Source organism: Pongo pygmaeus, chromosome 21, assembly GCF_028885625.2.
Source record: "Pongo pygmaeus isolate AG05252 chromosome 21, NHGRI_mPonPyg2-v2.0_pri, whole genome shotgun sequence".
Lineage (NCBI taxonomy): Eukaryota > Metazoa > Chordata > Mammalia > Primates > Hominidae > Pongo > Pongo pygmaeus.
This window is the reverse complement of record NC_072394.2, coordinates 65,691,728-65,714,464: the sequence shown is the minus strand read 5'-3', so window position 1 is coordinate 65,714,464 and position 22,737 is coordinate 65,691,728. Positions and strand designations below refer to the sequence as shown.

Genomic DNA, 22,737 nt, shown 5'->3' with positions numbered 1-22,737 from the left:
ACTGTTAAATATTTCAATATGGCAACTTCGGAGAATTAAACCAAGCAGAGGTCCCTTCTCATCACAGGGCGCTGGGCAGCTGCTCAGGTCATGCATGGTGAAGCCAGCCATGCCTGGGGAGGAGAGGGGTGTACCTCGAACCCCAGTCAAGCTGCACAGCAAGCTAGGTCCACGACAGACCCACTTCTTAGCACCCTCCTCTTCCTTCATCCCTCTTGGCCCCTTCATCCCAGTACCCGACGGTCACATCCATACACGTGTGCACACGTCTGCACACACACCCAGGGGCACACACTTCCACACTTCCATCTGGACACTGCTGCCTGTGTGGGAGGTGGAGACACACCTGGTTTAGCTGCTGCTGCCCTCGCTCCCATCCGTGGAACAGAGTCTGTCCAATCGCCATTTGGAGAGGAGGTGGCCAGTTTCTATCTCATGGGAGAGGCATGGGTTTCCCTGTGGGATCTGTCCCTCAGCACGGGCAGGCCAGAGCATGAGTCGGAGCATTGCTGTGCACACAGGTGACATGGCCCCATCTGTCTTCACATCACCTTCTCCTCTGTGTGCGTTCGTCCCCAAACTCCCCTGCCTCTCTCTTCTAAGGATGCATGCAGGCCAGGTGTGGTGGTACACACCTGTGGTCCCAGCTACTCAGGAGACTGAGGTAGGAAGATCGCCTGAGCCCGGGGGGTTCGGCTGTAGCAAGTGAGCTACGATGGTGCCACTGCACTCCAGCCTGGGCAACAGAGCAAGACCCTGTCTCAAAAAAAAAAAAAAAAGGATGTATGTTGTATTAGTAGTTCTCACATTGTTATAAAGTACTACCTGAGACTGGGTAGTTTATACAGAAAAGAGGCTTAATTGTCTATGGTTCCCTGAGCTGTACAGGAAGCGTGGCTGGGGAAGCCTCAGGAAACTGCCAGTCATGGCAGAAGGCGTAGGGGAAGCCAGGGTGCCCTACATGGCCGGAGCAGGAGGAAGAGAGAGGGGAGCATGGGGGCACTTTCAAACCACCAGATCTCGTGAGAATTCTATCATGAGACAACACGCAGGGATGGTTAGAAGCCATTAGAAGCCACCCCCATTGTCCAACCACCTCCCACCAGGCCCCACCTCCAACACTCAGGATCACAATTCAACGCGAGATTTGAGTGGGGGCACAGAGCCAGACCATGCCACAGGTAATGGCATCAGGGGCCCCTCTGGTGATCCAGGATAAGCCCCTTTTCTTGGGACCCTTAACCTAATTACGTGTTTTACCACATTCACAGGCTCTGAAGATTAGGGTGTGGACCTACCTTCTTGGGGGCTACCACTCAGTCCACTACGGGTATTTTCTTCTGTTAAGAATGTTCCCAGTGGCGGAGGACGGTTTCCATAGAGATGCAGCCCCGGGAATCGGGCCTCCCTGTCCTCCTGCCTGCCAGGACAAGCACCTTCCTCAGAAGCCGTGCAGTGGCTGGTTTCTCATCTGCCTACAGAGACGTTGTGTATCTGAGTAAATATCCCTTCCCTAAAAAGCAGAATGACAGCCTGTTGCAAACAGTGCTTCTGGCTGCTTGCTTCCTTAGTCGATCTGGGAACTGTCTGCATCGTGCGTGTGACTGAGCCCGACTCCTCTGAGCAGCAGCCCAGGTTCCATCTCTGACTTCCTGGCCTTTGCCAACAGCTTGCAGTGCTGGGAGCTGGGATTGACGGCCACCACCAGATGCAGAAAGAGGCAAGGAGAATCCCCCTGGGAGGATTCATGCCCTGCCCACACCTTGATTTGGGGCTTCTGGCCTCCGGGACCATGAAGGGATCAGTTTTCCTTGTTTTAAGCTGCCCAGTTTGTGGTACTTCACGGTGGCAGTCCCAGAAGATGAAAGCAGCACATGCCGTGAAAAATCCTAAACTTGGGCTGCGGCGTGGACGTGCGCCCCCACGCCCTTTGGCATCCTCCTGGGGTGGCAGCTTTCCTTTCCACTTGGGCCTGTTCACATCTTTCGTGTAAGTTTTTTTCTCCCAGAGGAATGAGAGGAGAGGGCGGGCGAGTCGTCAGTGTGAAGGTCCATCAAGTGTGCATGGCAGCAAGGCTGCTTCCACCCCACAGGTCAGCCAGCCAGGGTGCCCAGAAATTGGGCATAGAGACCCCTTGTGTGGTCCTGTGGGCCTCTGCAGCCCAGCACGGGAGCCCCCACTGTGGAGGTGTTGGATATTGGGTGGATCAGGTACTGAGTGCTCAGCAGCCTGGCTCAGGAGCCCCTACTGTGGAGGTGTTGGAGATGAGGTGGGTGAGGTACTAATCGCTCTATAGCCCAGCTCAGGAGCCGCCGTTGTGGAGTTGTTGGAGATTGGGTGGGCTCAGGTACTAAGTGCCCACCAGCTGGCGCACTCCCCGCTGGGACCTTTAACGTAACCACGCATTTTACCACATTCACAGGCTTGTGAAGAGCTGTGGAGATTGGGTGGGTCAGGTCCTAAGCACTCTGCAGTGCAAGCCATGAAGCCAGGCTCTCATTCCCCTCCTGCCGATGGGGTGGTGGTGGGTGAAGGAGACCCAGGGCCTCCTGCTGCTTTTGGAGGAGCGGAAACTCAGGGCCCAAGGCAGCCGCAGGCAAGTGTCCCTGCTGGCTCCATAGAGGCAGCCCCTGCCTGGGGTGGAAAGTATGCAGGGAGGCGGCTCTCTGGCACACACAGACGCTCTCCTGGTCCAGGCATTTGCATTCTTGAACAGAAGGTCATGCACCCTCCACCTCAGGATGCTCAAACCAAGGAGCACGGAGGGCGGGCTTGCTGGGCTCTCCTGAAAGTCACAAGCACCTTGGAGGCCACCCCAGGAACGGTAGGAGAAGGTGATGCCAGCCGGGCCACCCAGAAGGGGCGTGTGTCAGTGGCTGGGAGGATGGCCTCAGTCCTCCGCGTCCACGCCAGGAAATAGGTGTGGGGCCTGGGCTGATGCAGAGAAGACAAGCAGGGAAAGGGGTCCCAATCCAGACCCCAAGAAAGGGTTTTTGGGTCTCATGCAAGAAAGAATTTGGGACGAGCCCATAAAGTGAAAGTAAATTAAGAAAGTGAAAGAACAAAAGAACAGGGACTCCATAGGCAGAGCCACTGCGTGGGCTGCTGACTAAGGTCACTTACGGTTATTTCTTGATTATATGCTAAGCAAGGGGTGGATTATTGATGAGTTCTCTGGGAAAGGGGTGGGCAATTCCCAGAACTGAGGGTTCATCCCCTTTTTGGACCATATAGCGTAACTTCCTGATGTTGCCATGGCATCTGTAAACTGTCTTGGCACTGGCGGGAGCGTCTTTTAGCCGCTAATGTATTATAATTAGTGTGTAATGAGCAGGGCGGGTGAGCAGAGGCCACTCTTCTCACCATCTTGGTTTTGGTCGTTTTGGCCGGCATCTTCACCACATCCTGTTTATCAGCAGGATCTTTATGACCTGCATCTTGTGATACCAGTCCTGCCAACCTCCAGTCCCATCCTGTGACTCAGAATGCCTCACCCCTGGGAGTGCAGCCCGGCAGGTCTGAGCCTCATTTCACCCACTCCCTACTCAAGATGGACTCACTCTGCTTTGAGCCCCTCTGACCACAGTATCGGAGGAACAGGAATTGGGGTGTGGCTTAGCTGGGCAGTTTTCACAGGAGGTTGCTGTTGAGGTGCTGGCCGTGGCTCTGGTCATTTGAAGGACCCACTTCCAGTTGGGGTGTGGCTTAGCTGGACGGTTTTCACAGGAGGTTGCTGTTGAGGGGCTGGCCATGGCTCATCTGAAGGATCCACTTCTAGGAGGGTTTCCGCGGCTGCAGGCAGGCGGCCCCTGTTCCTCGCCTCGTGGACTCCCAAAGCAGGCAGCGCCTCACCTTGGAAGTCACACTGTCCCTTCTACTACTTTTTTTTTTTTGAGATGGAGTCTCGCTCTGTCGCCCAGGCTGGAGTGCAGTGGTGCGATCTCGGCTCACTGCAATCTCCGCCTCCCAGGTTCAAATGATTCTCCTGTCTCAGCCTCCCAAGTAGCTGGGATTACAGGCATGCACCACCATGTCCAGCTAATATTTTTGAATTTTTAGTAGAGACAAGGTTTCACCATGTTGGCCAAGCTGGTCTCCAACTCCTGACCTCCAGTGATCCACCCACCTCGGCCTCCCAAAGTGCTGGGATTACAGGCGTGAGACACCGCGCCTGGCCCCTTCCACCACATTTTACTCATGAGAAGCAAGTCGCTAAGTCGGGCCCACACTCAAGAAAACCTGCTTTTGAGGGGAGGATTGTCCAAAAAAATGGGGGACATTTTAAAACCACCATACTCAGATAATTCACTGACAAGGATTTAAAGAAAACCATCAAGGCTGGGTACAGTGGCTCACGCCTGTAATCCCAGCACTTTGGGAGGCCCAAGTAGGAGGATAACTTGAGACCAGGAGTTGGAGACCAGCCTGACCAACATGGTGAAACCCCATCTCTACTAAAAAATACAAAAATTAGCCAGGCGTGGTGGCGCACACCTGTAATCCCAGCTACTCAGGAGGCTGAGGCAGGAGAATCGCTTGAACCTGAGAGGTGGAGGTTGCAGTGAGATAAGATGGTGTCACTGCACTCCAGCCTGGGCGACAAAGGGAGACTCTGTCTCAAAAAAATAAAATAGAATAAAATAAAATAATATAAAATATAAAGAAAACCACCCAAAGATCCCTCCACACATATAAAAATAATGATGGGGTCTAAATTCAACCTTCAGATGAGTCTCCAAGCTCTGGAGTTAGAAGCGAGCATCCCAAAAGAGGCGCCACATATGAAGGAATGTCCATCATCGACCCTTCAAGACCAATCACCGTCCTCTCTCGGGGGTCTTTGGTGACAATGACCTCTGTCCTCGGGGCAAAGTCTGTGCCCGTCGCTCTATCCTCACTGCTCCTGTCCTGCAGCTACAAGTGGTTGGCTCACATGCCTGGCTTTCATGACGCTGGATGGGCGTGTCCCCTGAGCTCTGTGTTCACCCGTGTCCTCAGGGTGGGGGCGGCCCAGGTGTGAGAATGTGATTGTGTTTTGCAGCTTTAGCAGGGGTCTGTGGGCCCCCCAGCTGTCTCTGCTGAGTCCCCCATCCCCATCCCCCATGTGCCCAGCCCTGCATGCTACACTGGCTCGATCAATCCCCTGAGACTATCTTTTATCAGCAGTAATAACGCTCACGTTAATTAACTTAATGAGCTTAACCCAGGTAATGACTCTATCACAGGAGCGATTCCAGGTCCCAATAAAAACTGTGAAGTTACATTTCCTCTGCATATTTATGTTAAGCTTCCATTGTTCTGAAACAAAGCAGAGCTTCCACAAGAACGTTCTGGAGGGGATGCTGGAGCCTCACACTCCTTGCCCCAGTAGAAAATGGACGGGCACTGGAGTGCTAAGATCCCAAACTGCCCCCAGGCTCTCTCTGCAGAACCCTCTCACCCCACCATGCTGGCCTGGCCCCCAGGAGGGTGCAGGCTGGGCTAGGAGACTGGGGCATCCCCGCAAGGCAGGGGCCAGAGCCTGAACCAATGCCTGAGAGACCGGGCAAGCCGCTGACCACTGTGAGCCTCCGTGTCATGGTCTGTGAAATGACGGTGAAGACACGGCTCCTGCCACCCCTGGGCTCAGCAGATGAGGCCCACAGACACCCAGGAGGGGTGGACACCCTCTTCAAAGTGAGAATGCACAACAGGACAGAGTTCGCAGACACCAACTGGCACAGTTTTCAGGAAGATAATCGTGTTCTAGGGACACATTTTCCCCTGTTAAAATCAGTTTCCTAGTTCCAAGGCTCTGAAGTCACAGGGCTGGACATTTGCATTTGAATAAAGGGCAGAGCAGAGATTACACCCACAGGCCACCACACCCCCATGCCGACATCACCCCCATGTCAGCCTCCAGCCACCTGCACCCCCTGCCCAACTGCACCTGCTCCCCACCTGCACCCCTGTCCACCTGTGCCCCAGTCCACCTGCACCCCCGCCCACCTGCACCCTAGTCCATCTACACCCCGCCCACCCACACCCATGCCCACCCGCACCCCCACCCACCAGGACCCTCTGCCCACCAGCACCCCCGCCCACCGGGACCCTCTGCCCACCCACACCCCCACCCACCTGCACCCCCGCCCACCGGGACCCTCTGCCCACCCACACCCCCACCCACCCGCACCCCCGCCCACCTGCACCCCCACCCACCCGCACCCCCGCCCACCGGGACCCTCTGCCCACCCGCACCCCCGCCCACCGAGACCCTCTGCCAAACTACACCCTCTGCCCACCTGCACCCTCTGCCCCATCACCCTTTTCGCACCTGTACCGCACCCACCTACACCCCTGCCCATCTACACTACCACCCATCTGCGTCCCCGCCCACCTGCACCCCAGTCCACCTGCACCCCAGTCCACCTGCACCCCAGTCCATCTGCACCCCAGTCCACCTGCACCCCAGTCCACCTGCACCCCAGTCCACCTGTCCTGTCCCACTGCCCACCTGCACAATACCACTTGCCCTGCTGCACAGCCCCAGGCTCTCCTCCATCCCACCTCATCCTCAGAGCCCGAAGTGCCTGCTCTTGCTCCCGGGCCCCTCTCCCCAGGTTTCCTCACTGTAGGTCATTTCTAGGCTTGGGAGAGGTGTCCTCAGGCCTGACAAGGTCCAGCGGAGGGCTGGACGCAGGTTGGAAGGTCTCTCCTCCCACAGCGCCAGCTCCTGTGAAGAGATGACCTGTGGTGTCCCCTAGCCTGCCTGGGCAGAAACCAGGGAGAGGGACTTTGACAGAGCTGGGCCAAGCAGGTGTCAAGACCAACACATTTGCATGAAAGACTGTGGTTCTGGGGCCCCCAGGGGCTGCCTGGTGCCTGCCTCTCCTGAGCACCTCACCTGAGCAGGGGCTGCCTCACCCCCAGGTCCAAGCGCCTATCAGGTTTCGCGTTCTAACATCAGGAAGGAGATGCTTGCCTCCATCCACCCCAGACGAGTGTGGGCAGGGGGCACTTTGCTCTCAGAAGGATGCTGGGACCAAGACAGACGAGGAACTGGGGTGGCCTCACCCACGTCAGCCAGCTTCCAGGTCCACGCTGGACCCTGGCTCGGGCGCCAGGGCCTGGAGCTAAACGTGTCCCTGGAGTCCTTGCGGCAGCCTGAGAACCACGTGCAGTGGCCTTTCTCAGGTGCTCAGATGCTGGGGAAGCCGGGGCCAGGACTCCCTTGAGGCCAGGCCTTTTCCAGACGCTGGAGTCCTCCCCAGCCCGCCCGGGCCCCACCGCTTAAGGCACCAGTCCTCCATGCGGTCCGTGTCAGGACGGAGCAAGATGACTGGAGAGGGCCTCAGGAGAGCGCCGTAGACCCTGTGCGATGCTCTGGTGATACTGGCTGAAATCAGCAAATCAGAGTGTGATGGATGGACAGGTCAGACCACAAAGGACCGGCGTCTCTGTGTGTCGATGATGTCCCCTGTCCTGGACTCATGTCAGTCCCCTGGGGCCTCCACCCACTTGGTGAGCATTGTGTGAAAATCAATCTCTGCATTAAAAACAGCTGAAGTCAGGCTTTCCGCGGATTCTGACAGGTGTTCTCCCTCGCTGTTCTCAGCTTTTTTGCTTTTTTTTTTTTGCAAAGTGTGCCTGTGTGGGCCTGGGCCTCCCTCCCAGGGCCTCCCTCCCAGAGCCTCCCTCCCAGAGCCTCCCATCCTTCCAGGGCCTTCTCTCTCCCTCGCTTCCTCTCAGTCTGGGGAGCCTCTGGCTTTGCGTGGAGCCTGGTCTCATCTCTACCCCTCATCCATTCCAGAACTGTGGCCTCTGTAGAGTCCTGGCCTGTTTCTCGGAGGCTCACAGGGACTCTGGAGGCAGAACTTATTCCTCCCTGCCAGCCAAGGCCCAGAACCAGTGCCACAGAGAGGTGTCTGGCCTGTGGCTGCCTCGTCCTCTCTGTAAACCCAGCCACGCAGCCCCAGCTCATGAATATTGATGGCGCCTCCTTTGTGGGGAGTGTGCACCCGGCCACCCGGGCCTGCTGTGGAGCAGCCACCACTCCAAGATTGATCCAGCTTTGTTGAGTGTCAGGACACACGGCGGCGACAGATGGACACTCGCCTTCAAGCCTCTGTGCACCCGGGCCCCGCACAAAAGAGCCAGGATGTTTTTAATATCACACACTTGCCTCAGGGCTTGTTTTCAATCCCCACTTACCAAGGGTTCCAGCTTTTTATCAGTCAAACGCCTTAAGCACTTTGTCAACCTGGACATCTGGCCGCACGTTTAAAAAATTTTTATTTGCTAAAATATTTAGTAGTGTGGCAGGGGGGCTAGCTGGAGACTTGGGCGGCCACGCATATGCTCACACCCGGCCACTCCTGCAAAGAGCTCGAGTTGCTTCACTAGCTCAGGGCTTGCCTGCTCCGGCCCAGGACAGGGGAGGGAGGTCAGGAGGTGGACAGGATGCACTCTGTCCTGGCAGGAGGGGCCTCCTATGGATAACCAGAATCTGCCCCAGTCGGGGGCAGGGTAGGCATTCTTGGGGAGGATTTGTAGCCCTCCCCGCATACCAAAGACCAAGGGGGAATCTGTGACTTCGGGAGACAGTTGCAGCTGAAAACCGGGGATCGGCCAAAGCTGTACATGTGCATCTCGAGAACAGCAAGATTCAACGCCTCTTCAACAGGATACAGGAGCCAGGTGGGGGTGTCCAGCCCAATGCCCTCAGCCCAGGACAGATCAGTGTAACGCCATCCACCCATAGGTGCCTCCATGCCACGGTACGCCCTTGCAGCCTAAGTGAAGCACGGATTCCTGCTACAACAGGGACGAACCTTGAAAACTCAACACTCTGTGGAAGAGGCCGGACACGAAGGGCACTTATGATTCCACTTTCATGAAATGTCAGAAACTGCCACAGAGACAAGGAGATTGATGGCTGCCAAGGGCTGGGGCGGGGTTTGGGCGTGACGGCTTACAGGTACAAGGTGTGTTTTGACAAATTGAAAAGATTCTGGAAGTAGAAGGTGGTGATGGTTGCACAACATTGTGAATGTCCTTAATGCCACTGAAAAGCACACTTAACAATGGCTGAATTTGCCGGGCATGGTGGTGTGGGCCTGTAATTCAGCTGCTCGGGAGGCTGAGGCCGGAGGATTGCTTGAACCTGGGAGGTCAAGGCTGCGGTGAGCTGTGATTGCACTACTGCACTCCAGCCTGGGCCTGCCTCAAAAAAAAAAACAAAAAAAACAGTGGTTGAAATGGTAAGTTTTCTGTTATGTGTATTTTGGCACATTCTTTACAAAGATAATCACAAAGAAGAGATGGAGCTGTAGCAGCCTTAACCCTGTCACACTGACCGATGGTCACAGGCCTGTGTGTGCCCGCTAAGGACATGATGATGGATAAGAGCAGCCTGGCCTCGCCCCAGTAGAATCCCCAGTCAAGAGCAGGCACAGCAGTAACCAGCCAACTCAGCCTGAGAAGAAGGAAGGCTTCATGGAGGAGGTGACCCTTGGGGGTGGGCATCCAGGCAGGGGAACAGCACATACGGGTCCCTGAGGCAGCAATGAGGGTGCTCAGGGGAGGGGAAAGGGTGTGTGGGTGGGGGAGGGGGACTAAGATTGGGGAGGGCGGTGCCAGGTGCCCTGGCTGGAATGGAGGTCAGGGGCCTGTACTGGGGATAGGGAGAGATCTGCTCTTTGCCCTGAGCGCAGGAGTTGCCATTGTAGGAAGGGGATGGGGATGATGAGGGCAGCTCAAATCTCTGTGATGGAAACCCTGTTCTGTGAGCCCGCCGGGGAGGCCACAGGCCTGCAGTTTTGGGGCAGGGCCCTCAGTCCTCTGTGAGGGCAGGTGAGGAGGCACCACCATCCCCCACCCTCTTCTCAGCCACCTTTAAGGCCACCCATGGGTTCCACAGCTTCCCTATTCCCCCTTCCAGGGACAACCTGGGTTCCTTGCCCATGTGAGCCATCGAGGTGCGGCCGGCTCCTCGGCCAGGCCATCGAATCGGAGCAGGCTCAGCCACCGGCACCTCCCCCGGCCGGGCCTCAGTCCCTCCCGCAGAGCCTCTGGAAGCCAACTCGAGAATGCATGCGCCATGAAATAGATTTGTCTTTGCCTATTAATTAACAATGCATTAGCCTAATCACAATGCATTCGTTGGAAAGCCAGGAAGGACAAGAATTATAGCCGTGAAATGGTTCCGGGGGGCAGTGGCCGTGGGCTGTGGGGGCCAGGCAGGGTGAAGTGGGAGGACATCATTTGTTTTCAGACTTAAACATGTGACCTCCTCCACGTTCCCTCCCCACCGTCCACAGGCTTAGGCCAGTGGAGACGGTGCTCGGCCCCAGGACCTGCCCCCAGGCCTGAGAACCCGGAGGCTTCTCATGCCAGATCCTGAGGGCAGCCTGCACTCCTGGCCCCTTGGGCTCACAGCTCTGGCATCCAGCAGAGAAGGACGCCCAGCCCCAGGGCCGTCAGGGACCCCCAGAGCCTGTGAGCACAGGGAAGGCACAGGGCAGGGCACTGTGGTGTGGAGAACCAGGTGGGGTCTGGAGAGATGGGAGTCCTCCCCAAGCTTGTGGCCTGGCAGCTGTGGTCGCTGGAAGGAAACTCCTGGGAGGAAGTGGAGAGGGGTGGGGAGGGGTTGGGGCAGCTGGTGCTGTTGGGGCACTTCTGGAGTAGGCCAGAGCTGGGCACTGCCGGTTGCCTTCCAGGGTCCCTGCACTCAAGGCCTCGCCAGCCTCAGATGGGCCCAGCCTGTTCCTGCTGCCTCCTGTTGCCCCTCTCTCAGCCTGCCCCCTTCTCCCAATGCCCAGGGCCCTCTGCTGTCCCCAGCCCAAGTGGAGTCACAGTCCCCCAGTCTCTGTCCCACCAAGGGCCTGCTCACTGCCCCCCAGCAGGTCTTGGTCGGGCCGCTCCCTGGCCCACTGGACCCTGAGGCCTCACACCTGCACCCACAGTCCATAGGCTCTACGCTGGCAAGGAGGGAGACAGCCCTGAGGCCTCAGAGTGGGTCACCCTCAGCGTCGGAAGGAGCACAGTGAGGGTCAAAAGATTATGGAGGTTTCTGTGCAGCCAGCTCACCTTTGGAGCCCTCGCCCGTCCTGGGTTCTCACAGAGAGGCGTTAAACCACCGCCCCCGAACCCACCGGGCCTTTGCCCATACTGGTCCCGAAGCCCCGCCTGCCCTCCCCAGCTCTTCATAGCCTCTCTCCCCTGAGGGCACTGCCCCTGGCTTCCCCTAGCCCAGGGTCCCCCTTCCCCACTGCATGAGCTGATTCATGCTATTTTCTGAGCCTGGGTGGATGGTGGGACTTCCCAGCACCAGGGACAGAGCCTGGGGCCGAGGGGAGCCCAGCAGGAAGCCCAGAAGCCTGCACACGGCCCCACTCTGATGCACAGAAGGGACAACAGCAAGAGTGACTTTGAGGACTGGGGTGGCAGCGGCGCCGGCCCAGCTGAGACTGCCCCAAAGGAGAGACCCACGGAGGTTGCTGGGGGGAGGGGGGAAGGGGAGGGAAGGGGGGAGGGGAGAGGGGGCACGGGGGAGGGGCAGGGCCAGCGCCACCTGCTGCCACCTGCCGCCACCGCCCGCCACCCCAGAAGCCATCTCCTCTGACACTGGCCCCGCTCACCGCAAACTTCTTCAAAGGGAACATTTGTTCTCCTCTCAAGGAGACAGGCACATCCCCTCCCCTGCTTTCAAGTCCCGGCAAAGGCGCCAGTCGGCATGAGCGCTCTTGCTTGGAGCCTGCCAATTACGCCAGTCCCGGAACACAGCCGAGCTCTCGTGTGGCCGCGCGTTTCAGCCGACAGGAGGCTGCCTGAGCCCCTCCCGCCAAGCGGCTCCGTGCCTGTCACCCCCGCCCCGTGCCTCTCTGTGTGGTGCCGTCTGCACCCCGTCCCCGGGGACCCCGGGCGCGGCCCCTCCACCAGCGACGACGGACCCAGGCCACAGGTTTGTACTGTGTTGTCTCCTTTACCTTTAGATGTTCAGCAGCATGAATATTCTTATTTTTTATTTAAAACTAATTTGGAGTTCTCGCTCTCCAAGGGGCTTCTAATCACCAAAAAGTGCCTCGGGCGAGAGCTGATTGACAGGCAGCGTGGCCACTTCTGAAGAACAAATTGGCCACTGGCAGCACGGCGCACAAAGGGAACGCTCAGTGCTTATTATTTATGAGCTATTAGGGAGAATGCGATTAGCATCTGCTTCCCACATGGGCAAAAACACCTGTCAGACATCAGGAAACCATAAAACATTGCACGTTTAACAGCTACTTTGTTTAAAAAATCATTAAAATTGAATGTCAGCTAAAACTTAGGAAAACATTTATTCTTCAACCCCCTTTGAATCGTGCTGGTGAGCAAAGGAAGATGGGACTGGTTCTGTCCAGGACAGACACCCGTGGTTTGTGCGCAGAGAGGGCCTCCCCATGAGCAGGCACAGCCACTGAGCTGGGAAGCGAGGGGGGCCGCACTTGAGCCTGTGATGCAGGGTTGGGACTGCAGGACCCTCGCCCGTGGGGTTCAGACCAGGACTGGCAGGGAAGCCACCTGTCCCTGCCTGGGGCCGCTGGACTGAAAGGACCCAGTCAAATCTGGCACCTGTGGGCTGCATGCGTTCAGGGGCTATTCTCCTCTCTTTGTTTTTCTGCAAACAAACCGAGTTTCCTTGCCAGCTCTAGACAGCGACCAGCCAGCAGGGTTGGGCAGGGCTGGCAGGCAGTCCTGTCTCCTCGCCTCCCTTGCGGGGTCCCCCCCAACGCTGGCTGAGACGGCAGCTCTCTGCCCACGAGGGGATGGCCACAGCCCCTCACTCTTCTCTCTGAGAGCTGCCGAAAAGCCGCCAATTAGGCCAATCCTGGAGATGACTGGGGACAGGAGCCTGTGGCCCTGGGTGGGTCTGCACAGCAGGCAGGGGCGCTAATGAAGGAGCCAGAGCAGCCTGAGCTGTGCTGAGCGGCTCTGCATACTGGAGTGTTGAGCATCTGTCTGTCCTTTCCCAGGCCCCAGTTTGCCCAGGGACAAGACAAGCCTGAGCCACTTGCTGCCCACGGTCACTATTCTGTATGGACCGATCAATATGGAAAATCCAAGACCATCACGAGCTTTGTATTGCAGTGGGAGGGGCAGGAAACTCCATTATGGGCAGAGCTGCTATCACCTCAGCCCTCCTGGCAGAGGGGGCAGAGAGGGCCCAGCCAGACAGGGCCACGTCCTTGGCCCTCGCTGGATGAGAGGAGGACCAGCCAGGGCATTGAGCTTTGGTCGGGCACAGGAGCCAGTGTGTGTTCTCAGCTCTTATTGGGAGACCCTGGCTCAGCTGTTTGGGCCCCAAACATTCGTGATCCAGGTTTTCGACTGCTTTTGCCTGGGGCCCGCGTGGTGCTGTTGAGCTCAGGGTCACCTTTGTCACCCACTAAAGGCCGATGGAAGAATAACCTCCACTTGACATCAGCTAGAGCTTCAAACCCGGCCAGGTAACTGAAGGCGCCCAAGAGAGATGGGACGTGATGATCGGCAAATTTTGACAGTGGCCAAGACTTGTTCTTAGTTTTCCACATAAAAGAGTTAATGTTGGTAAAATCATTTTCTCCAATTAAACGCGGAAATGGAAAATGTTTGAAAACTGGGTACCTGACCACTGATCCTTGAGTTCCCTGGCTTAGCAAAGGAATGTCCAAGAAAGTCCCTCCTAAAACCATCCGCTCCATGGGATGCTGGCAGAAACACAGAGACAGACTGTCCTAGGGTCAGCGTGGGGGCAGCGGTCAGTCGCACTGGTGCCTTCCCGAGCCTGTGTCCAGATTGTCTATTTGGGGGAAAAAATGGCGGCACGGGGAGCACGTAAACAGCCTAAAGGGCGGAGGCAGCTCCTTCGCTGAAAACCCCTCAGGCCTCGTGAAAAACCCCAGTGGTGACACTGAGTGTCCACAGGAAACACCCCGGCCTCTGAGGGTCCTCCTGTCCCTGGGCACTGCCATCCACCAAGTTCGGCCCCCGAGGACAACGGGGTGAGGAAGTGCTGCCCGTGCCCAGCTCCGGACGGGTCCCAGAGGAGGAGGGGCCCGGCTGGTCAGGGCTTGTCTCCAGCTTCCCCACGCTGGCTCAGGCTGCGGGAACAGAGGACGCTTGGGGACAGGAGGAACTGCAGAAGCAGAACTGAGACTCAGGGACCATGGAGGGGCGGAAGCTGAGTCTTCCTGGACTGGGCGGGGGAAACTCCAGTCCCCAATTGCCCAAATGAGCTTCAGGAAAGGCTTCAGGCCTTGCTCGGGTGAGCAATCCTCTCATCCTTGCCTGGGGCCATCCTGGCCCTGGGGGAGGAAGGAAGGAGGATGGCCTGGGTATAAATGGCAGGGAGATGCCCAAAGGAAATAAGTAGCCAATCCCAGATCCCACTGTCAGCCACCTGGGACAGGCGAGGTGGCGTCTGGGGCTGGAAGCAGGGAGCAGTTTTCTTGGCCTCTGGGGCTCACAGCCCCCTGGTATGTGTCCCTGGCGAGGCCCAGGGAGGGGGGTACCGAGCAGAGGTGTCTCAGCAGAGGGAGATGGGGGTGGGACAGCCGCTGCCCTTGACAAGAGACCCTACGACCCGGCAGGAGAACGCTTCCCAGCAGGGGGCCCAGGGGAACCCGCGGTGCACAGACGCCCAGCAGCTCGAAGGATACTGACCAAACCCCCAGAGGATGCCTGGGCAGGGTTACTTCCCTCCGCTCACTCGTGTGTTTTACTTTCTCAGATAACGGTATGCGGTTTCTGTGACGTCTATCAAGGTGACATCCTAAAACTAGAAAGAGGAAGTGCGCCAGGAGGAGAGACGGCCCACGGGAGCCGTGAGACCCCACCCCCTCGTACCCCCTCAGGGACCGAGACCGGCCGCCCCAGCAGGGTGGTGGGGACGGTTCGGGGGCCAGTTCCACGTGCTCCACTTTCACAGGGGCGTCAGCAGCAACCCGACACCAGGCGGGCTCTTGGGACCCCTCCACGGCCTCGGCCCCTCCTGATCCTCCCGTGGGTCACAGTTCCAGCCACTCTAGTGGGCGTGGCCACAGTTCCAGCCATTCTAGTGGGTGTGGGCGTGGCATCTGGTGGGGGTTTCTATTTTGTTTATAATGACACGTAATAACAGTCCATGTTGCAGGCACAGCATACCGTTGCACACAGGGCGCAGCCATCAGAGCAGCGCAGCTGGCGCCTCCACGCCTTGTGAGTGTTCTGTGGGGCTGACCCTCCGGGCCCTGCTTTCCAGGCTCTGGAACCTGTGTCACCCCTCTCGCCACAGATCCGCATCCCCTGCAGCAGCACCTCCTGCCTGGGCCCATCCCCGGGCTCCATCTGTGCCCAGCTTCCTCCTGGCTGGACTGAGTCCTGTGGCATTGTGGCCGAACATGTCATCTGCCGTGGTCCTCTCAACGCGGTTTGGTTTTTTTTCCTTATTAATATGGAGGGTCTGCTGGGAGCCCTCCCAGCAAGGGGCTTGGGGTCTTGCCTTAAGCCGGGCCCCCACAAACTTGATGGAGATGGAGATTTGCTGAGGGAGGGTCCTGGGGCTGGGGGGCAAGGCAGGGCGGGGGAGGAGTTGGGGTGCGATGCGTCCCCGACAGAAGCTTCTGCGGCCCACAGGTGCTCTGGAGCCTCCGTGGCTTCGGGGTTGTCCCCCATGCTGAACAGTCGTCAACTTGCTAGCGTGAGACCCAGGAGAGGGACTCAGCTGTGAGCCGTCTGTCGCCACCACCCCTCAGTCCCCAAGGAGGTTGGGGCAGCGCCAGGCTGTCGTATGCTCTCGGGCAGCCTCGCTGCTTGGTAGGCCCTGGATCCAGGGTAGGCGGGAATGGAGCCTCGCTGTGCTGGACTGAACTGTGTCCCTCCCCTTCCTGTGCAGAAACCCTAACTCCCACCTCAGGTGCGGCCTCATTTGGAGTTAGGGTCTTTAAAGAGGTAAGGAAGGCAAACTGAGGTCACAGGGGTTGGTCCTAATCCAGTCTGGCTGGATTAGAAGAGGAAATTTGGACACAGACACACACAGAGGGATGACCAGAAGGACACAGGGAGGAGAGTGGCATCCGGAGGAACCAGCCCTGGTCTTGATCTCGGTCTTCTGGGCTCCAGAGCTGAGAGAGAGCCCATTTCTTTTGTTTGTTTGTTTTTGTTTTTTGAGACAGGGTCTTGCTCTGTCACCCAGGCTGGAGGGCAGTGGTGCAACCATAGCTCATGGCAGCCTTGACCTCCTGGGCTTAAGCCATCCTTCCACCCCAGCCTCTGGGGTAGCTGAGACTACAGGCTCGCACACCCACACCCGGCTAATATTTCTTTTTCTTTTTTGTGGAGACGAGGTCTTGCCATGTTGCCCAGGCTGGTCTCAAACTCCTGGGTTCAAGCAGTCCTCCTGCCTTAGCCTCCCAAAGTGCTGGGATTCCAGCCACTGTGCCCTGCTGAGAAAACTCATTCTTGTTGTTTAGGCTGCCCTGTCACAGGGCCCCGCTAGGGCAGCGGAGGTAACTCACATGATACCGTCAGACCCACCCCAGTACCAGGCCTGTCTGTGTGGGAGTTCCGGATTCCATTCATGGAAAACATTCCTATAGGCAGCCCTAAAAATAGATGGCAAGGAGAGAAGGGGCCAGAAAGACCTGGAGCCTCTCTGCTGGGGGAAGGTTGGGGGCAGATGTGGGTGTGGGGCTGGTGTGGGTGGATCTGGGGCACCAGAGGCAGTCCTGTGCCTGCTGGGGGAAGGTTGGGGGCAGGTTTGGATGTGGGGCTGGTGTGGGTGGGTCGGGGGCCCCAGAGGCAGTCCTGCACCTGCTGGGGGGAGGTTGGGGGGAGGTGAGGGTGTGGGGCTGGTGTGGGTGGGTTGGGGGCACCAGAGGCAGTCCTGTGCCTGCTGGAGGAAGGTTCGGGGGCAGGTGTGGGTGTGGAGCTGGTGTGGGTGGGTCGAGGGCACCAGAGGCAGTCCTGCGGCACCTGTGCTGGGGTGGGAGCACACCCTCAAGACCCCCGCATCACAGAGGCTGGTGTGGGTGAGTCAGGGGCCCCAGAGGCAGTCCTGCGCCTGCTGGGGGAAGGTTGGGGGGAAGTGTGGGTGTGGAACTGGTGTGGGTGGGTCGAGGGCACCAGAGGCAGTCCTGTGGCACCTGTGCTGGGGTGGGAGTGCGCCTCCAAGACCCCCGCATCACAGAGGCACAGGGAAAACTGTAAAATACATTTCCAGCCTGAGTTCTAGCTGAAGGTTCTGCAAGCTGGAGGAAGGAAGGAAGATGTGAGCCACTGCAGGTTTGGAGGATGGTAATTAATGTTAAAGGCATTCAGTAATTTAATGGGACAGGCTGTATTTTACCCCGCGTGTCTCTGGCATTTTTAGTCCCCTCTCAGGTTTGTCCTTGGCACGGACACTATTGGCTGAGGACGTTTTCCTGAAGCAACTCTGAGGTCCAGCTGCCCACCTCAGGGCTGGGGCGGAGGTGAAGTTAGTGCTGATCAGATTCTCTCTGAGCAACAGCCATGAGCAGAGGCCAGATAGCCACAGAGGGCCAGGGCTCTCCGGGCAGCAGCTGGCTGGCACTGGCACTCGGGCGGGCACACGGGCGCTCCCTGCCCAGCACTCCCTGCCTGGCCCCTTCTGCCACCGGGGCTCCTGGGTCTGCTCTCTCAGTGAACAGCCTTCCCTCCTCCAACCAGCTCAGACACCCCCTCCCCCCACCCTAGGTGCATGTCTGGCCTCTCCAGGTGGCTCCTGCGTGGGGTGATTCAGCTTCCTCACAGCATGGTGGCCGGGTCCCAAGAGTGAGTGCCCAGGATATCCAGGCAGAAGCTGCAGAAGTCACATTTTAGCTTCAGAAGCAGTCACAAGTCCCCACCCCCAGATTCAAGGGGAGGGGACACAGGCTCCATCTCTTGAGGGAAAGAATGTGGGTGCCAGTTTTAAAACATCCTCAGCAGGGTACCCTCCCACGAAGGTGCCCAGGCAGTGCTGGGACGGGAAGACCCTAGAATTTCGGCAAACCGGTGCCTCTCGGACACTATATTTCCAACCACAGATAGATAAGTCGGGGGGGCAGAGAAGAGTGCTTGGACCCCAAGGGGGGTCACAGGGACCTCGGCCTCCCCATCCATGGCTCTCTGGCCCAGGACCCCTCCTGTACCCCACATGGCCACCAGGTTGTCCATTGGACTCCAAGGAGGACCAGCCAGAGCTGGGATGGAAGGCGAGGTGTGCCCTGAGGGTGGACGTCCCCGGCAGCCCCCACTCCGTGCACGAGCACAGCCTCCCTGTCAGCTTCTTTGAAAGTTGAGAGCGTCTTTTGTATTGCAAAGGCCAAAGGGCCAAGCACGCCTTTAATTAAAATGCACGTCCTTTAATTAAAGGCCTCATAACACATGAAGGGCATCCACTGAAATACGATGTGTGACATAGTCATTACCCTGCTGTTAATTACTAATTAATGAAGCTATTTCAATTAATAGCTTCCCCACCGTCGCTCCCCCTCGGACAGGCCCCCTGCTGGGCACGTCGGAACACAGACCTCGGCTCCGCGCCAGCAGCCGGCGATGCTGAATATTCATGCCTTGACTTCCACGCTTTACAATTAAACACAATAAAGTAAATTCCCATCAAAAGTATATTCCAACCGCTGCCCATCTTTCCTTCTGACCGACTTGGCAGGACCCAGGGGAGGGGAGGGAGGGGCCGGGCAGCCCGGCGGTACCCACTGCCGACAGGCAGAACGCAGCTTGGAGGGCTCTTGAGAGGTGCTCCCACTAGGGCGTCCCCAGGCATTGTCCCAGCTCGAGTGTCCCCATCCAGGGGGATGGATGTCCAGGGTCCCCCAAGGGGGCAAACAGAGACCTCCAGGTATTGCCGTCCCACAGATGAAGGACAATAGCCCAGAAATGGGGGGACAGCCCGCCCAGAGTGGGGGAGGGGTTATTAACATACTAATGATGGCTGTTAAGCGGCCATTAAAGATCCTGATTTAAAGAAATGACAGAAAGGCTGGGCGCGGTGGCTCACGCCTGTAATCCCAGCACTTTGGGAGGCCGAGGCTGGTGGATCACAAGGTCAGGAGATTGAGACCATCCTGGCTAACATGGTGAAACCCCGTCTCTACTAAAAATACAAAAAGTTAGCCAGGCATGGTGGCGGGTGCCTGTAGTCTCAGCTACTCGGGAGGCTGAGGCAGGAGAATGGTGTGAACCCGGGAGGCAGAGCTTGCAGTGAGCCGAGATCGCGCCACTGCACTCCAGCCTGGGCGACAGAGCGAGACTCCGTCTCAAAAAAAAAAAAAAAAGAAAAAAGAAAAGAAAAGAAATGACAGATAAGTGCCTCTTACAGTGACCAGGAGGGGAGGTGAGTAGGAGAGCCCTGGGGAGGCTGGCGTGGGGCGGTCCGGGCCTGGGGACAGGACCTGGGGGTCAGGGAGCTCGGGCAGGCACAGCCCCAGCCCTGGAGGGACATGCGGGGGGTGGGGCGGGAGGACTCAGGGCAGTGGGCTTGGGGAGAAGCCGGGAAGTGACCAGGATGGGGCCTCTGGGGCTTGTGGGCTGCGAGGCTGGCAGGGGCAGCCGCGGCTCCACTGCAGCGCGCCGGGAAACTCGTTCTCCCCTCCGCAGGCCTCTGTTTCCCAGCTTCTCCGGACCGGTCATCACAATAGTAAATATTTCCAGCAGGACTCCCCGACACAGGGACTCGAAATCTTCATGCGAAGTCCCGTGGGAAAGAGCAAGCGCAGAGCTCGGTGGGCACCGCAGCGCCCGGACCACCAGAGCTGGCACCGTCCGCATGTGACCCCGCCCCAGCCCGTGTTCCTGAGCCGGTGTCCTCAGTGATCCTGTGCCTCGCCCAGCCTCCCCAAGCCCGCGGACCCGGAGCCGCTCCTTTAGACGATGATTGCCACAGAACTCCTACCCGAGCCGTCTGTCCACACCGCAGCCCGGCCCTGCCCTGCTGGGCCCTGTGGTCTTTGAGGGGAAGGGCGTGGGGGCGTGCTGGACCCTAGGGAGGGGCGGCGAGGAGAGCCTGGAGCTCTGCCCTGGGCCAGGATTCTGCCCCTTGTCCTTTAATGGGGAGGCAGGACACGCTACGCACCCGGGGGAAGGACGCGCTGTGGTGACCCAGGCTGGGGACGGAGGGGACGGTGAGAGGGTTCTTGCCCTCCGTGCATCAGGCCGCTGAGGCACACCCGCCAGTCCGGAGAGGATCGGGTGCCCACGCCCGGCCCCCTCCCCCGCGTCCCGCTCCCGGGCCTCACACCCTCCCTCCTCCCACCCCAAACTGGACCTCACTTTGCCCCCTGCCATCCCCCACGCTGTTCCTCCACCTCGTAGGGCTCCCTTCCAACCCGTTCCCTTCTCTCACAGCAGAGCGGCCGGCTCCCCCACGCTGAGTCCCAAGCAGGAGACAGCTTTGCTGGGAGCGCAGAGCCGGCGCAGCCCTGTCCGACGGCACCCTCTGTCGGCCCGACAGCGAATGACCGCCACGGCCAGGTCCTGAGGTTGTGTGCACACTCAGACATGAACACACAGACGTGCATATTCACGCGCACACGCACATGCGGCAACTCGCACACTCAGGCACATGCACACTCGGGTGCGTGCACACACGTGCATGCTCACCCACACTCAAACACAGGGTCACACAACTCATAAATACACAGACACACATTCTCCCATACACACTCCAACACAGGGTCACACAACTCAAATACACAGACACACACGCTCCCACATACACTCAAACACAGGGTCACACAACCCATAAATACACAGACACGCTCCCACACACATTCAAACACAGGGTCACACAACTCATAAATACACACACAGACACACACGCTCCCACACACATTCAAATACAGGGTCACACAACTCATAAATACACACACAGACACACACGCTCCCACACACGCTCAAACACAGGGTCACACAACTCATAAATACACAGACACACACGCTCCCACACATTCAAACACAGGGTCACACAACTCATAAATACACACACAGACACACATGCTCCTACATACACACAAACACAGGGTCACACAACTCATAAATAAACACACAGACACTACACGCTCCCCCACACACTCAAACACAGGGTCATACAACTCATAAATACACAGACACACACACTCCCACACACATTCAAACACAGGGTCACACAACTCATAAATACACACACAGACACACACGCTTCCACACACAAACACAGGGTCACACAACTCATACACAGACATGCTCCCACACACATTCAAACACAGGGTCACACAACTGATAAATACACAGACACACACGCTCCCACACACATTCAAACACAGGGTCACACAACTCATACACAGACACGCTCCCACACACATTCAAACACAGGGTCACACAACTCACAAATACACAGACACACACGCTCCCACACACCTCAAACACAGGGTCACACAACTCATAAATACACACATGGACACACACGCTCCCACACACAAACACAGGGTCACACAACTCAAATACACACACAGACACACACGCTGCAACACACATTCAAACATAGGATCACACAACTCATAAATACACAGACACACGCTCCCACACACACTCAAACACAGGGTCACGCAACTCTACACACAGACACACACGCTCCTACACACATTCAAACACAGGGTCACACAACTCATAAATACACACACAGACACAGATGCTCCCACACACAGCCCCAGCCTGCCAGAGCCCCTGCTTCCAGGGCACGAGGGCGCTAATGAGAGGTGCCGTGGGCCCTGCCGCCTCCTCTTAGCTTTCGGCTGCCCGCAGGGCTCCAACTTAGCAGCAGAGTGGTTTGTTGGGGGGGTTCTGAAAATCCAGACCCAGAAATGGGAGCTCCTCGTGGGCCAGCATCACGATCTGAGGTGGGGGGTGGGCTTCGGGAGCCGGGTCTGATGTGGCACTGACAGCACGTTCTGCCTTCTAGTAAGGTCCCAGGAGGGTGGGCACCGAGCTAGAGGACCAGGAGCCTGTGTGCGGCTGGGAGTCTCCTGCCCGAGGCTGTCCTGTGCTGGGCTGCATAGAGGCCTCCAGGCTCAGAATCCACCCAAGCAGGCCCTGCCACTCGCTTCCTCCGCAAATGACCACAGGGCCTGGATGCTCCTCCCCAGCCTTCCCAGGCAGGCTCCCTCTCATTCCTGCCCACGTCCCAGCCCCTCCGCCCCAGCCCGTCTCAGGACTGCCACCCGAGCCTGGGGCTGACCTGGCAGAGGCAGTCAGCAGCTATGGCCGAACAGCTCATGGAAGAAGGAGCCAGCACACGGGCATGCTCTGCCATCAGCGCTCGCTCTGCCATCAGCGCTCACTCTGCGGCTGAGGAGCTCCATCCCGCAGTGCATCTTATTCCAGACGGGGTGGTGGGGCCAGGGGGTTAGGCTCCCACAGCTCCTGCACCACGATCCTGCAGAGCTGCCCCACGGGGTGCAGATGGCATCTGGGCCTGTCTGCAGCAGACAACAATGTGCAGACCCCACCATCCCTCTGCTGGAGCTGGAGAAAGAGCAGATCACCCACAGACTCCCTGACTCCCGACCTTCTCGGGTTCCAACATCCGCCTGAGGAAAGGCCGGGGAGGTGGCACCCAGAAGCCGCTGGGAGGGAAGTGGGTGGGCCTGCCTCCTGTGCCTGGGCCTGCGCCCCCACATCCCACATGACGGCCTCCCCGGCCTCCACTCTGCAAGGAAGTGACAGAAACTCCACAGAACCCAGAGGGCCTAGGAATGTTGGTCC

General features: G+C 58.1%; 1 protein-coding gene across 5 annotated transcripts; it reads left to right on the top strand.

Annotated features, from left to right (window-relative positions):
- Nucleotides 1-11,588: 11,588 nt before the first annotated feature.
- On the top strand, nt 11,589-18,609 carry LOC129022107 (cadherin-related family member 5-like). Of its 5 annotated transcripts, none has more exons than XM_054468252.1 (5): nt 11,589-11,941; nt 14,729-15,000; nt 15,131-15,195; nt 15,272-15,927; nt 17,198-18,609. In XM_054468252.1, the coding sequence occupies exons 1-4, from the start codon at nt 11,714-11,716 to the stop codon at nt 15,352-15,354; spliced, it is 648 nt and encodes a 215-aa protein (XP_054324227.1). In that variant the 5' UTR covers nt 11,589-11,713; the 3' UTR covers nt 15,355-15,927; nt 17,198-18,609. The 5 variants fall into 5 exon arrangements, 4 of the variants coding, with proteins under 4 accessions (XP_054324227.1, XP_054324226.1, XP_054324225.1 ...); XM_054468251.1 differs by having other exon boundaries at nt 15,131-15,406; nt 15,613-15,927; XR_010125124.1 differs by having other exon boundaries at nt 14,729-15,927; nt 17,198-17,769; nt 18,451-18,609.
- Nucleotides 18,610-22,737: the final 4,128 nt, after the last annotated feature.